At 45.1% G+C, this 14,890-nt stretch overlaps 1 protein-coding gene across 4 annotated transcripts in view; it reads right to left on the bottom strand.

The window, feature by feature from the left end:
- Window positions 1–14,890, bottom strand: part of st3gal2 (ST3 beta-galactoside alpha-2,3-sialyltransferase 2) — a 116,217-nt gene that overhangs the window by 21,050 nt on the left and 80,277 nt on the right. For all 4 annotated transcript variants that reach the window (XM_042340547.1, XM_007905828.2, XM_007905829.2 and 1 more), the window contains one exon: window positions 308–501. In XM_042340547.1, the coding sequence (XP_042196481.1) occupies window positions 308–501 (194 nt within the window). The remainder of the gene's footprint in view (window positions 1–307; window positions 502–14,890) is intronic.

The following is a 14,890-nucleotide window of genomic DNA, read 5'->3' as shown; positions in this document are numbered from 1 at the left end:
GACTTAGTATTACTGATCCCATCCTTGTATTGCCCCATCTCTGTTTGTGGGACGCTGCTGTGCGTAATCGGCTGCCGCATTTTGCCCACCAAACATACAATTAATTCTCTTTACAGGATATTCTGTGAAGCGCTTTGAGACATCTCGAAGACGTGATAAGGCCCTATGTCAAATGCAAGGATTATTATTATTACTATTGCACATAAGTTCCTCAGCCCTTTGCGTGTGTGTATATATATATAGATAAAATAGATACAATATAGATAAAATATATATATATATATATATATATATATACAGGGCTTACCTCATGATGAAGTCATGGGAGTCAATCTGGTTGCCATACTGGGATCCGTGCAGATTTCCCGAGTTGCCCACCACTGCACACCGGCGGCAGCGTGAACGGTCCCACGGTTCGTACGGGTTGTCTCCAGGTACCGTCTGGAAGAGTTTGGACAACACTTCCTTTATATCGCTTGGTTTAAACTGGGGCTGAAGCATCTGGGAAAGAACATAAGAACATACGAATTTGCTAAGTGAAAGAAGACCAAGGTCAGTCAAGTTGGCCTGACGGTCGCTTGACATGTCGTGTTTCAAACTGTACAGTGTATCGCCTGATATATATGAGAGGAGAGGAAGGGGTAGAAGGAAAAGACGCAGAGACACATTATAAAAGGAGTGCTCAGCAGCTAAAACCTGGATCGATGCACCTGATCAGCCAATTTAATCCCATTGAGCTATAAACCACTTTCAGTTACCCTTCCACCAAATCATGTGTTCTCCCCAAAGCAGATGTAACGCACAGCACCTCATGGCCAAACAGCCTTGTCCCTCTCCCCCAAGCCACAGGCCAATGGACACCTTGGAGTACGTTAAGGCTGGCATCTAATCAAGGCGTTTGGAGGCTTACATACATTGGAAATAGTTACTGCATCTTACACACAGAGGAAGGCACCATCTTCAGGGTGAGAACACATCTCAGAGTTTAGGTGAGACTCTGAAGAAGTACAAACCTTAAACCCAAAATACACAGTCACTTCACTTTACAGTACTGTGAAGTGCTTTGAGACCGATGTGATAAGGTGCTACATCAAATGCAATGATTATTATTGTTATTATTATTAAAACACTTTATTGAATCCATCTAAACTCCATGTTGTGTTGTTATCCCAAAACACACAATGCTTTACTGGAAACTCAAACGAACACTTCAAAATACATTAGTAAACAATGTAAGGGTAGCAAGGTGCCTGCTGAGAGGGCAATCGCCGAGTTTCATTCCCAAGACTTATTCATTTCCTTTTGATTTATTTCATCTCGTATCAGTCTATCTCCCAGAAACATGGAGGGCAAAAAGTTAGGACGACAGAATGAATAATAAATTGTGTGATGTAATCTGAACTGTCTGAAAACTGAATAAAATCTCAGAATTGCTTCCCCATTGACACAAAACCGTGCACACTCCTCCCTTCTTTGGGGATTTATAACATCAATAACCAAACGCTCCAGTTCTGTGCACTGGAGGTCAATCAATCCTCCCAGATTCCTTATGTTCCTCTAGCTCAGTATAGGGATACTGCCACAGGAAGACCTCACCTCTAGTGACTCACTCACATGCTCATTTTCCTGGGTGAGCCCAGACCGGTGGCTACCAATCTGACGAATATCTCGACAAGGTTTGACCCTGTCCCCACTCAGCACTCACACACATTGCAGCAAAGCCCACTCGGTAGCGACCAGGATTGGGAACTGTAGCTGATTTTCTTCCCCCTCATTGACCCCAGGGACCAATGAGGCAAATCGAGCACCTGATTGTGTCCCTAGCCCACATCAGCTAACCTAGCACAGAGCTAGTTAATTACAATGGGCAGAATAATTTCCCACCCAGTCATTTGTCAGCTCAGCGTTAATCTGGCCGATTTAATAATTCATCATATCTGTTATGTAATGACTGATACGTCCTGGAAATCAACCGCAGAATCTCACTCAAGGTTTCAGTGGTTGTATCTGGCTCATTAATCCTCCAGTGCAGACTTCACCACACACCAATAAGCCTCAAGGCCAGCACTGTCTGTGTGTCCCTGATGCTAGAGAAACAGGCAGAAAGGTCAAACCTTACGCTCCCAACTCCAAGAATACCACACATGTTAAGAGTAAAGTCAAGGCTGTAATCTTTTTGAGATGTCCTTCCGATGTGATAAGGCGCTAAACCAAATATAAGGATTATTCGCTATTTATTACAGCCTCACAATCCTGTCTCCTCCTACACCAATGTGATATTGCAAGCGAGAGACCTGAGTTCAATTCCAGGCAGAGGGCGAAACCTTGGGCAAGTTTCCTTACTCCACACAGAGCCTAATAATAATCCCTCCAAAAAACAAAAACGATAATAAATTGGTCATTTTCAATCTACGACTGTTTGTGGGACATTGCTGTGCGCAATTGGCTGCAGCGTTCGCCCACAAATATACAGTCAATTCACTTTACAGTGTGTTCTGTGAAGCGCTTTGGGAGGTCCTCCCAACGTGAAAAGCGCTATATCAAATGTAAGGATTATTATTATTATTGTGCTGTTCTAATCCCAATTTCCTGTGCAGTTGTTAACGAGGCAATCAATTCAGTGGCTTGTGGTTTGAGCTCGTGCCTCCAGAAAGGAGACCAAGATTGCTCAAGGCCAAGTCCTTCTGAAGTAATCGGATGTTGTTACACTGATGCAATACAGTGGAACTATTCTTGGCTGTGGTTCCTTATATAGTACAAACAAGGGAAGAGCTAACACATACTGTTAGGCCCTACATGTCTTTTTTCCAGTAATTCTCCATTTGAACGGGCAATGTAAACCATTTACGCGGTTGCATGAACCACCTGTGGTGTTTGACAAATGAACACTGGCTCCTTTATCACCAACGCAGCTTGTCCTGATCTCCAGTGACTGCCGTGCTGATAGCAGGGGGGGCACTTACCAAGATTACAGTGTACAAGCACAGCAGGTGACAAAGAGACACATGTATAGGACTCGGCAAGAGAGAACCGGCAGCATTTATCCAGAGTGCTTTGTACATCATTGTACAGGAGCAATCAATGAGCCAGCGAGTGACTGATACACTCACTGTGTGTGCTGGGCGATACATGAGGAGATGGGGATCTAACACGTACTAACACTGGCAACATTTCGATTCTGTCATTAGAAAAGGTTCCTGACCTCGTCAATGACTTCCATAAACAACACTTGCATTTATATAGTGCCCTTCACGCAGGGTAGCACTTTTACAACAACAACAACAAGATTTCATTTATAGAGCGCCTTTCACGTCGGGAGGACGTCCCAAGGCGTTGGACAGTTGGGTCGGGACCCAAGCAGGGGGGAAATGGTCAGGGTGAGGGGAGGGAAGGGAGGGAGCGAGGAGGGGGGAAATGGTCAGGGTGAGGGGAGGGAAGGGAGGGAGTGAGGAGGGGGTAGAGAGTCGAGAGGGGAGCTGAACGCACGGTCAAAGAGGAAGGTCTTGAGACCGGCCTTGAAGGAGGAAAGGGAGGAGGCGGCGAAGACACTGGGGGATGGAGTTCCAGAGCCTCGGGGCTGAGAGGCTGAAGGCCCGGCCACCGATGGTAGGGCGGTTGGGGCGGGGGATGTGGAGCAGACCGGAGCCAGAGGAACGGAGGGTACGGGCAGGTAGGTAGGGGGATAGTAGGTCGGAGAGGTAGGAGGGAGCGAGGCCGTGAATGGCCTTGTAGGTGAGGATGAGGATCTTGAAATCGATCCTCTGGGGGATGGGGAGCAGTGGAGGCGAGCGAGGGCGAGGGTGAGGGTGAGGGCGAGGGTGGGAGTGATGTGGTCGCGGTGTCTGGTGCGGGACAGTACACGAGCTGCAGAGTTCTGAATGACCTGCAGTGTGGAGGGAGGGCCGGGAAGGCCGGCGAGGAGAGAGTTCCCATAGTCCAGCCTTGAGGTGATAAAGGCGTTTAGCACTTAATAGACAAATCATAAGGGACAAGGGTGCCCATTACAAATTGGACTGGGAACCTACACTACACAGGAGTGTTCAGTGCTGGGAAAAGCCACTGTGATCCATCTGATCCACTCAAAATAAAACAGATGATCAATTCTCACCGCTGTACTTTCTCTCATATCTCTCAAACTGATTTACTTGCGGATGATGTCACCAAGAGGGAGATGTTGAAGAGGAGGGGACCAAGGACAGAGCCCTGAGGAACGCCGCACGAGACGGTGGAGGGACTGGAGGAGAAACCGTTTGTGGAGATGATTAGAACTATGCAGGGTTTCAAAATCTGAACCTTTATTCTGCTGTGGAACTGTCTTGAATTTATAAGAGGAAATGTTATAAAGTGAGAGAGGAGCTGGGTGTGGTGGACACTTTGGAGCGGTGTATGAATTGTGTTGATGAAATGAAAATCTCTGTCGGTAGCTTGGAGGTGTTGTGTGTGGAACAACTCAGGAAAGTAGTTATACAGCTCCTGGTAGCTTCAATTCCACAGCACAAGTGTGTCCTAGAGGAGAATGAGGTACGTGGAGCAGGATCTTTCTTTTGCCCAGTCAAGCACATGTGGAAACCCATCACCGTCTTAAGAGCATCCAAACCAAGCTGAGAATTCCATGTATCCCACCTACACATGGAAATCCCAGTGATAAGATAGTTGGAATGGAATGTGCTCTCTCTCTCTCTCCCTCTAGGGACACATCCTGCTTACCTAATTCCGGACCGTATTAGGCGCAGGATGGCAAGAGACAGTTTATATAATAATAATAATCCATGCAATTTGAAGTTCTATCTCATCGTTGAGACTTCTGAAAGCACTTCAAAGTGGGGCAGGGATAAGTAAAAGCAAGTCGAGATGATTAGTACAGATACTTGCTTAACTGGACTAGGAGAAACGACAGTTCAGCCACCAACTTGACCATCGTGGAGTTTATGCCGTGTCCGAACTGGCAAAGGCTGGGACCCACTGACCAAATCAGACTGAGTTCATGCTGATGCTCATTAAGAACCTGCAGTGTATAGAATGCAGAGCACAAACAGCATCATTGTTTGAGGCATTAATAACAGCAGCTCACCAGCAATAAGGCTTAGCACATGCCATTATGTTAACTCAGGTTGCTCATTACACAACCAAGGCTTCCCATTTCCCAGAGGGTAAGACAACAACAAGATTACATTTGTATAGCACCTTTCACGTCGGGAGGACGTCCTAAGGCGCTGGAAAGCGAGCAGCATTTCAGACCCGGTCAGGGGGGAGAAGGGAGGGGAGGTTTAGCTTTATTACTTATTATTTACTTATTAGCTTTGCAGATAGCTAATGCTGGCTGTAGACAGAAGCTGTACCATTGTTTAGGCCAGATGTGGCCAACATTTGGCTCTACACATGCGTAGAATAGTCATGCGGGCCACAAGTCTAGGCGATGCTTGTTCAACCTTAGAAAGCAACAGCGGTATTTGACAAGAAAAATTCATTTCAATTAAAACATGCTTTTTAAAGCACTCAGTCACTGAGGGAGTGTAGAATCCTGAATTCTTCAGCAGTGGACAGATTTGTTTACAAAATATCTGCATTCAGAAATATCTCATGGTTCCATGCTATACTCGACGGGAATTCAGCACTGATTGGGCAATTTCACTCAAGCCCCGGATAATAATCCCCTTGCATTTAATAATCCTTGCATTTGATATAAAGTCTTATCACGTCTTTGAGACGTCTCAAAGCGCTTCACAAAATATACTGTAAAGTAAATTGACTGTATATTTTGTGGGTGAAACGCGACAGCCAATTGCGCACAGCAGCGTCCCACAAACAGTCGTGGATTGAGTGACCAATTTTTTTTAATTATCACGGGAAATTATTACTCCCGGAAAAACAATCTGCCAATCGACTAACAACTGGGTAAATAAAGGTGTGTGGAGTAAGGAAACTTGCCCAACATTTTGCTCTGCTGGGGATCTAACTCAGGTCCTTTCACTTGTGAGGTGAGTGCTCTAACCACTGAGCTACAGGATGCCAGGTGTAGGGATTGGAAATAGCACACAGCCAGATGATGGGGAATTAGGAGACCTATTGTGCAGAGAGCTTGTGCTACACCTGATCTGAAAATGCTGTATATAGAAACGGTAATTTAGCCTGAGCTGTTCACAGGCGAGGTTGAGAGGAAGGCAGCCATGTATCATATCCTTTAACAATCCCCACCCTCGCTGTTCCCATAACAGTATCTCACTGTTGCTTAACTGAATGTAGTATCCTGACTTCTACTACCTTTCCTGACCATCATGTTCCCGATGTTAATAACCCTCTATGTAATGCAATTTGAAATGATAAATACTGTACATTATACATTCATTTAAAATTAAATTATTGTTAACAACTAAATGATATTCACATGGGACCAAATTCACTACAGTTATCAAATGGAGCAGAGAAATGTCTGGCCCACACACATCTGAAAAATTGCTACATATTTTTAAGACAAAGATCAAGTTAAAATAATAATAATCCTTGCATTTGATACAGCGCCTCATCACGTCTTTAAGACATCTCAAAGCGCGTCACAGAATATACTGTAAAGTGACGTGAAAGCAAAACACAACAGCCAATTTTGCACAGCAGCGTCCCACAAACAGCTGTGGATTTAGTGACCGATTATTATTCCCAGCAAAGTAATCCGTCAATCGACTAACATCCGGGTTCCTACTCACTGCTAGGTACCCACTGTTATGGGTACTCACGTGTGGAGTAACCGCTGAGCTACAGGACTCGAAATATACATTACTCAACTCAAGGGCAATATTTACAAGATAATCACAAGAGCGAAAGGAGATCTGTTTCTCATTCAGAGTTGTGATGTGAAATACCCTACCAAATTAAGGTGGTAGAGGCAGAGTTCAAAGGGTTTCAAGAGGGTTTCAGTAGACAGTGCATGAAGGATAGAGGCTTAAAGGCTTTGGGGTTAGTGCAGGCAGCGGGATTGAATAAACAGATTGCCCTGAAAGCCAGTGCAGACTTGACGGGCTGAATGGCCTCCTTCTGTGTTGTAAATGTCGATGGTTTGACTGCAAGCATCCTGTGGTTAAATCATCTTTTTTTTAATCATAGCACATATTGTCTGAGTGGATCTGAGCTGCTGTCAGAGAACAGGAAAAAAGTGTTCTTTTTAAAATAAAACATTTTGTTTTAGTTATTTCCAAACCTACAGACATTCATATATTCCATCTGTCTAAGCCAATTGCACAGATTGCAAATTCGGTACACCTCTGTGCTGAATTTCAGCGGGAGTTACAACCTTCAGTGTGAATAAAGCTCTAACAAGGTTATATAATCTCCAAGATTAAAGCCCAGCCAGCTGTGATTTCATCAAAAGTACTGAAGTTCATTACAATGAGAGATACCACACTGAGAGTCCTAAAAGTGGCTGTCCTGCCTCAGGCTGCACAGCCATTGGATCCGGCTTTCTGCATGTCCATCGTACCCTCCGTTCCCCCATTGGGTGCTGTGCTTTCAGTCACTGCGCTCCAAAACTCTGGAACACTCTTCCTCTATCCCTCCGCCTGGCCCCTCCTTCCCCATCTTCAGGTCGCGCCTGAAGACCTTCCTCTTCGACCGTGCCTATAGTCACCGCCCTCCTCCCCTTGGCTCAACTTTGTGCTTCACCACTGTCAAGCGCTTAAGGGCACTACCCGGTATGAGGGAAGCTGTGTAAATAAATGCAAGTTGTTGTTGGTTAGAATGTGGGGTGGAACCTGGTTTCTTCACTCCAGATCTGAAGTTACTTTCTGAAACTTTTCCTGAAGTGGAATGCTCTTCCAGACATGAATGGTCTTAGTCTACATATAGTTTGTGTTCTTGGTGATACATAAGATGACCTGCATTCACAAATTCAGTGCAAGACAGTTAGATTTCAAGATTGAAATCAGGTTAAGAGGCAATAAGGTACCAGAGGAGGTTGTTAAGATCTAACAAAAAAAGCTCAACAGAATATGCATTTGGACACCAATTATTGTGCGCAATTGGCTGCCATGTTTCGCCCACAAATATACAGTCAATTTACTTTACAGCATATTCTGTGAAGTGCTTGAGATGTCCAAAAGACGTGAAAAGCGCTATATCAAATGCAAGGGTTATTTATCATTATTAATAAATGCAGGTTCCTACATGTATCAAACACAGTTACTACACTTTACAGTATATCTTGTGAAGGGCTTTGAGATGTCTCAGTGACATGATAAGGCACTACAACATCAATAACAACAAATTAGATTTATTTAGCGCCTTTCACGTCGGGAGGACATCCCAAGTTGCTGGACATTTAAGGGTTTGCACCCAAGGTGGGGATTGGAATTAAGAGGGTTGGAGGGTAGCGGGTGGGATGGGAGTGTGGCCGAAGGCACGGTCAAAGAGGAAGATGTTGAGATACTATATCAATTGCAAGGAATATTAATAATATAGCAAGTAAGCGGGAAGTAGGTTTATCTGGTCCCCTGAGATGGCTTCTCTCTTTGTAATGCACTCCCATGCAACTATTAAACAAGATCCTTGCTATAGCCCTGCCGCAGTCAGACGGTTAATTCAGAATGCCAGCTCCTGAATCCAGGCACCACATGTTGTCTGGAAGCAGACTGCAACACAGCAGAAACAGGGGCAGTTCAAAGTTTCCCCCGGCTCTCAGCAATAGAATGCATATATTTACTCCAATCATCTCAGCACCCACCACAGCCAAACAGTTGCTCACTGATTGGAGAGGTGGGGGGGGGGGGGGGGGGGGGGGGGGGGGAGGGGGGAGAGATTAGCAAACAGGAGAGTGGCACGGGGTGGGGGGGGGGCAGAAGAAATATGGGGCCACTGAAGAGAGGGTGTCTAACACTTAATATTGTAACAATAATAATCCTTACACGTTTGATATAGTCCCAATATTACATTGTCAAGATGTCTCAGTGCTTCACAGGGTACCCAGTAAAGTGGAGTGACTGGATTTTGTGGGCACTTATTGACTTGACAGATTTTTAAAGCAACTGAATGGATCGGTGGGGGGAGGAGGAGCAGTGTCAGATCCTGTTGCCAATGTATACTCGCGGGTTTAGCCCTATTCATTTAATCTGGCCTGTTAAATACATCAATACTTTTCGCTTCAAACACAGCTTCTGACGGCATGTTCCACATGCTCACCACCCTCTGCATAAGGAGGTTCCTCCTGAACTATATTTATGGCCCCTTGTTTTGGGCTCACCAACGAAACACCCCATGAACTTCCACCTTACATATCGTAAATACCTCCATCAGGTCCCCTCTCAATCGTCTCATCGCCAGACAGAAAAGCTCCAAACTATCTCCTCTTTCTTGATAGCTGTATCCACTCATCTCTGGCAGCTCCCTTGTGAATCTACACTACTGGAAAACCGAATGGAAGTTTTCTCGGTGTCCTGGCCAACAATTCCAGCAGATTAGGGTAAGGGGTGACCTGATAGAGGTTTTAAAATGATGTAAGGTTTTGATAAGGTCGACATACGGAAGATGTTGCCACTTGTGGGGGAGACCAAAACCAGGGGCCATCAATATAAAATAGTCACAAATAGATCAAAGAGGAAAGTCAGAAGAAACTTCTTTACCCAGAGAGTAGTGGGGATGTGGAAAATTGAGTTTTTGAGGCAAATAGCATAGATGTATTTAAGGGAAAGCTGGAGAGGTACATGAGGGAGAAAGGAATAGAAGGTTATGCTTGAAGGCTTAGTTGAGGAAGGGCAGGAGGAGGCTCGTGTGGGGCATAAACACCGGCACAGACCAGTTGGGCCGAATGGCCTGTTTCTGTGCTGTATATTCTAATGTATTAAATTTGGTGGAACATTGCCAATGTTAAAAGAGTGACACGCTATGCTTGTCTGAAAAAAAACAACCCCTACACTTCACAGTAATTATATGTGCAGCTTTGAGGCATCTTAATGTGTTAAAGAGCTCTAAAGAATGCTTCCTTGAGTTGCAATGTATCCAGTGTACGTAGTTGCACACCAGGACCCTGGGGACAGAGCCACGACCGCACACACCGGGAGACTTGACACTGAATCCTTCAGAGGAGCAGATGGCGTGATTTTTCTCTCTGTGCTACATGCTCAATGGTGATTAATGCTGACTTCAGGCACAGAAAATGTGGAAACCAGTTGGTGCTGTGTGAGGCCTCATGCACAAGCACTAATGATTTCCTCACGTAATGTACAGTAAGTAAATCCTCTGGGAACAGCCCTGTGCATGGCCTTGCTCTGAATCCACATGTGGATGCAATTACAATAGTACATATTCAGGTAAAAAAAAGTATTCTGTTGGGAACTGGCATCAGTAATATACTCTCAACATGATCGTAATGTCAGCAGGACCTGTGATGTCTGGAACATTACAGAAACTATTGCAGGGAGTGTGTGGAGGGGAGAATCAGCCACATGCGCCGGGGCAGTAAATGAGAACAATAAATGGGCTTAGGCTTCAACAACGTGAAGCCTTGGCATTGTAAAGGATCTCAGCATTGTATTGTGACAATATCTGGTACTTCAAACACTCTACTGCTGATAATTAATAACTTTCCTTACTTTTCATTAGGGTATTGTGTCTCTGTACTTTTAGAGGAAGAGGAGAGAGAGAGATAAAGAGAGACAGAGACACACAGGGAGATACAGAAAGAGACGCACACAAACACACACGCAGGGAAAAAAGAGAGATATGTAAATTGACATACAGATAAGACACGTACAAGGATAAACAGACATAGAGGTACAGACAGTGATGCAACAATAGATTGACAGGACAGACGTATCTCTTTTGTATTCTACATTTTCTGCATTGGAATTACTTCCCCGATTACTCTCCACTCCTTCTCAACCACTATCTCACAGATGAAGCCCACCACATGCTCCCTCGAGCCCTTCCCCACCCAGTTACTGATCACCCAACTCCCCCTCCTCTCCCCGCTGCTGGCCGACATGGTCAAGTCTCTTGCCTCAGGTTCTGGTTTCCGCCCTGCCCAGAGGCATGATAAGGTCACAAACAACGTCCTCTCTCTCTCTGTGTGACCAGGGCTCCCTCTGCCTCCTCGTCCTCCTGCACCTCTCCACCACGTTCGACACAGTCGACCACACCATCCTCATCGACCGCCTCTCCACTGTATAAGCCCTATGAGAACTTGGCCTTCTCATCCAGCTCAGTGGGAACATACTAGCCTGGTTCGAGTTCTACCTAACAAACCGCCTTCAGGTCTCGCCTCAAGACTCTCCTCTTCGACCATGACATCAGCCATCCCCCTTCCCTTCCCCTCCCCCCCTGACCCCAGCTCGGGTCTGAAATGCTGTCACTGTCCAGCGCCTTGGGACGTCCTCCTGATGTGAAAGGCGCTATACAAATGTAATTTTGTTGTTGATGTTATTGTTGTTGGCTTTATCTCTTCAAACGGCTTCTCCTCCTGCCCCCGCCCGGTCACCTGTGGTTTACCCCAGGGCTCCATCCTTGGCCCCTTTCTCTTCCTCATCCAAAAGCTCCCTATTGGTGATGTCATCCGCAGGCAAGGGGTAAACTTCCACATGTATGCGGATAATAATAATAATCCTTGCATTTGATACTGCGCCTTATCACGTCTTAGAGACATCTCAAAGCGCTTCACACTGTTCAGTGAATTGATATTTTGTGGGCGAAACGTGGCAGCCAATTGCACACAGGGGTGTCCCAGACAGTCGTGGATTGATCGTACAAATCATTATTTATTTATTTTTATTTTTGACATACAAATCTACTTCTCCTCCTCCTTCAGCTGCAACTCCAGGTCCACCAATGTTATCTCGGTTTGTTGGGCGGACATCAGGGCCTGGATGACCGAAACTTTCCTACAACTAAATGTTGACAAGACGGAAGCCATACTCATTGGCTCCCGTCAACGTCTTCTATCCTGCGGCTCTGACCTCAACCTCCCCAGCCTACCCCTCGGACTCACCGAACCAGTGCACAACCTAGGCATCGAGTTCGGCCCACAGCTGTCCTTTCTTCCCTACATCCGGTTCCTGACCGAGACCGCCTTGCTCCACCTTCTCCACACTGCCCAACTGTACCTTTCCCCTGACGCAGTCGAAACGCTTGTCCATGTGTTCAGCACCTCCCGACTTTTCAAATGCACCCTTCACCCGTCTCCCCAGCTCCACCACGCACAGGATCCAGCTAATCCAAAACTCCGCCACCCGTGTACTCACCTGCGTTAAACTCCATACACCCATCACATCAATTCTAGTCGGGTTCCACTGGCTCCCTATTGCCGAACAGATCGATTTCAAGATCCTCACACTTGTTTTGAAATCCCTTCATGCCCTGGCACCTCCCTACCTCTCTGACCTGCTTACCCCCCAACCCACCACCCACTTTCTTTCCCAGCTGTATTCCTAATTCAGTTTAGACATGAGAGAGATATAATAATCACTCCATTTAATATAGCTTCTTATCACGCTATCGAATGGCTCAAAGCATTTCACAGGATTTACTACTGTGAAGTGTAGTGACTGTCATTCATAGGTAAATGTCACAGCCAATTTATGTGCAGAAATGTCTCACAAATAGCTATGACCAATTTTATCTCGGGGATTATTGGCCAGGACACTGGAAGAAATCCTTTCTCCTTTTCCACAGAACCATGAATTCTTTAACATCCAACTTAATGGACAGATTGTAACGTCTTATTCAAATGACAGCACCTCCGACAATGCAACACACACCCAGCACCCAGCATCTGAATGTCAGCCTAGTCTGAATTCAAAATCCCAAAGATCTAAGACAGATTTTAAAGCAATAAGAGTGTGTGAGACGAGGGTTGGGAGGAGGCAATTCCAAAGGACAGAGAACATAGTTGCTGAAGGCAAATTTAATATAAAATAATAATAAGACAAACAAGTGAACCTATATTGGTACTAATGCAAGTGAAGAAACATTACATAGTAGGAAAACGACAGAATTCAGATTGCATTTGTAACTCATTATTACTGCTTTAGAATATTTCTTTATTAAGAAATCTTATTCCACATGTAAGTGGCATGCAAGGACTCGTGTCACGATGACAGTGCACACACGTCACAAGACGCTCATAAATATGGAGATGGGTTTCCACATGTACCAGTGACCCCAAACAATATGAATATGATAGTACCCTCAGACATGTTTGGGAATTGACTTTGGTAAAGTCACTTTGGGTCCCTCGGTGTTCCACAAAACAAAATACTATGATCACAACTTTCATATGAATCATTACTATTTTACACTATTTTCTTATTGGGAGATCTTTAATAACCTTCTAATAATTTAATAACTAACTTAGAGGTGTAATTTTAAGGATTTTGAGTCACAAAAATAATTTGTAAATATAACGTCTGGAGTCTGTCCAAACAGCTGTCTGTGAGCAATGCCAGTGCACACGTGTCACGATGGCATGACGTCACAATGCACACGTGTCACGATGCCATGACGTCACAGTGCACACGTGTCACGATGGCATGACGTCAGTGCACACGTGTCACGACGTCAGTGCACACGTGTCACAATGGCATGACGTCACAGTGCACACGTGTCACGATGGCATGACGTCACAATGCACACGTGTCACAATGACATGACGTCACAATGCACACGTGTCACAATGACATGACGTCACAATGCACACGTGTCACAATGGACAAGATGCCACTCCATAGCAACAAGATATTATCAATGGAGATGAAGTGACAACCAGCACTGATACCCCCCTCCCCCCAACCCCCCCCACTCCCCACCTCCCCTCCCCCCAACCCCCCCTCCCCCCCATTCACATTCACTCCCTCCCTCCCCGCACACTCTTCCCCTTCTCACACTCTCAATCTCACCCTCACTCACAGTCCCTCTCTCACACTCACTCCCCTTTATTACCTCTCTCTCACACACTTACTCTCTGTCCTCTCTCCCCTCCCCCTCTCCACGCTGGATGCGGCCCCGGACCTTTCTCAAATAGAGAATGCGGCCTGCGGCAGCCAAACATTGGACCACTGCTGTAGATATAAAGTATGGCAGAGCAGGGATTAGCCCCCACTGTGTAACCGCTCTCTGTAGATAAAGGTCAGCAGAACCCAGGAGGGGTTGAGGTGTCCTCAATGTGTATATTGTATTAATTGTGTGTTGGATTGGATGGAAATCTTTTCACTCGTGTGTAAATGTTTATTTTATTCATACTGTATCCTCCATAAATATACACCGTATGTATATATTTTTAATTATAATGGGGAAACAGTTCATTACTAGTCCCACTGACATAATGGCACATTCATGATCAGTTCTCTGAGTCTCACATTCCCCACTATTGAACATTTAGTCACCAAACGTACACACTCACAGATGCCCTCAAGTAATGTCTCATATTCACAGTTGGGACATCCTCCCGACGTGAAAGCCGCTATACAAATGTAATTTTGTTGTTGTTGTTGCTATGCCCCATTGGCAGTGCATCAACGATTCACATCTATATTTTCAAGATCTGAAATATTCGTTTACAAATATTCTTGAACGGTTAATGGGTTCTAAAATATTGAAAACATTTACACTTTGTTGGGGGATGGTTAACTCCAACGTCTTATCTTTCTTTTAAGAATCTTATTATTCCACAACTGATCATAACCAAACTGGTTTATTAGTTACATTTGTGTGAATAAGATAGTCTGCTTAAAAAGGGATGGAAATATATTTTTAAAACACAATCAGACATTTTTTTTTGGGGTGGAGGATGTCTGACTTTTGTGGAAACAACAGCAGCAACGTGTATTCATAGAACGCCATTCAGATGGGGTAGCAATTTAGTGTGCTCAACAGTGGGCGAGCTTGATCATCTTCTCCCCCACTCCCAAGCCAACCC

This window comes from Callorhinchus milii, unplaced genomic scaffold, assembly GCF_018977255.1.
Source record: "Callorhinchus milii isolate IMCB2004 unplaced genomic scaffold, IMCB_Cmil_1.0 Scaffold14, whole genome shotgun sequence".
NCBI lineage: Eukaryota > Metazoa > Chordata > Chondrichthyes > Chimaeriformes > Callorhinchidae > Callorhinchus > Callorhinchus milii.
Note: the sequence above shows the minus strand (reverse complement) of the source record. Positions and strands in the feature narration are given on the sequence as shown.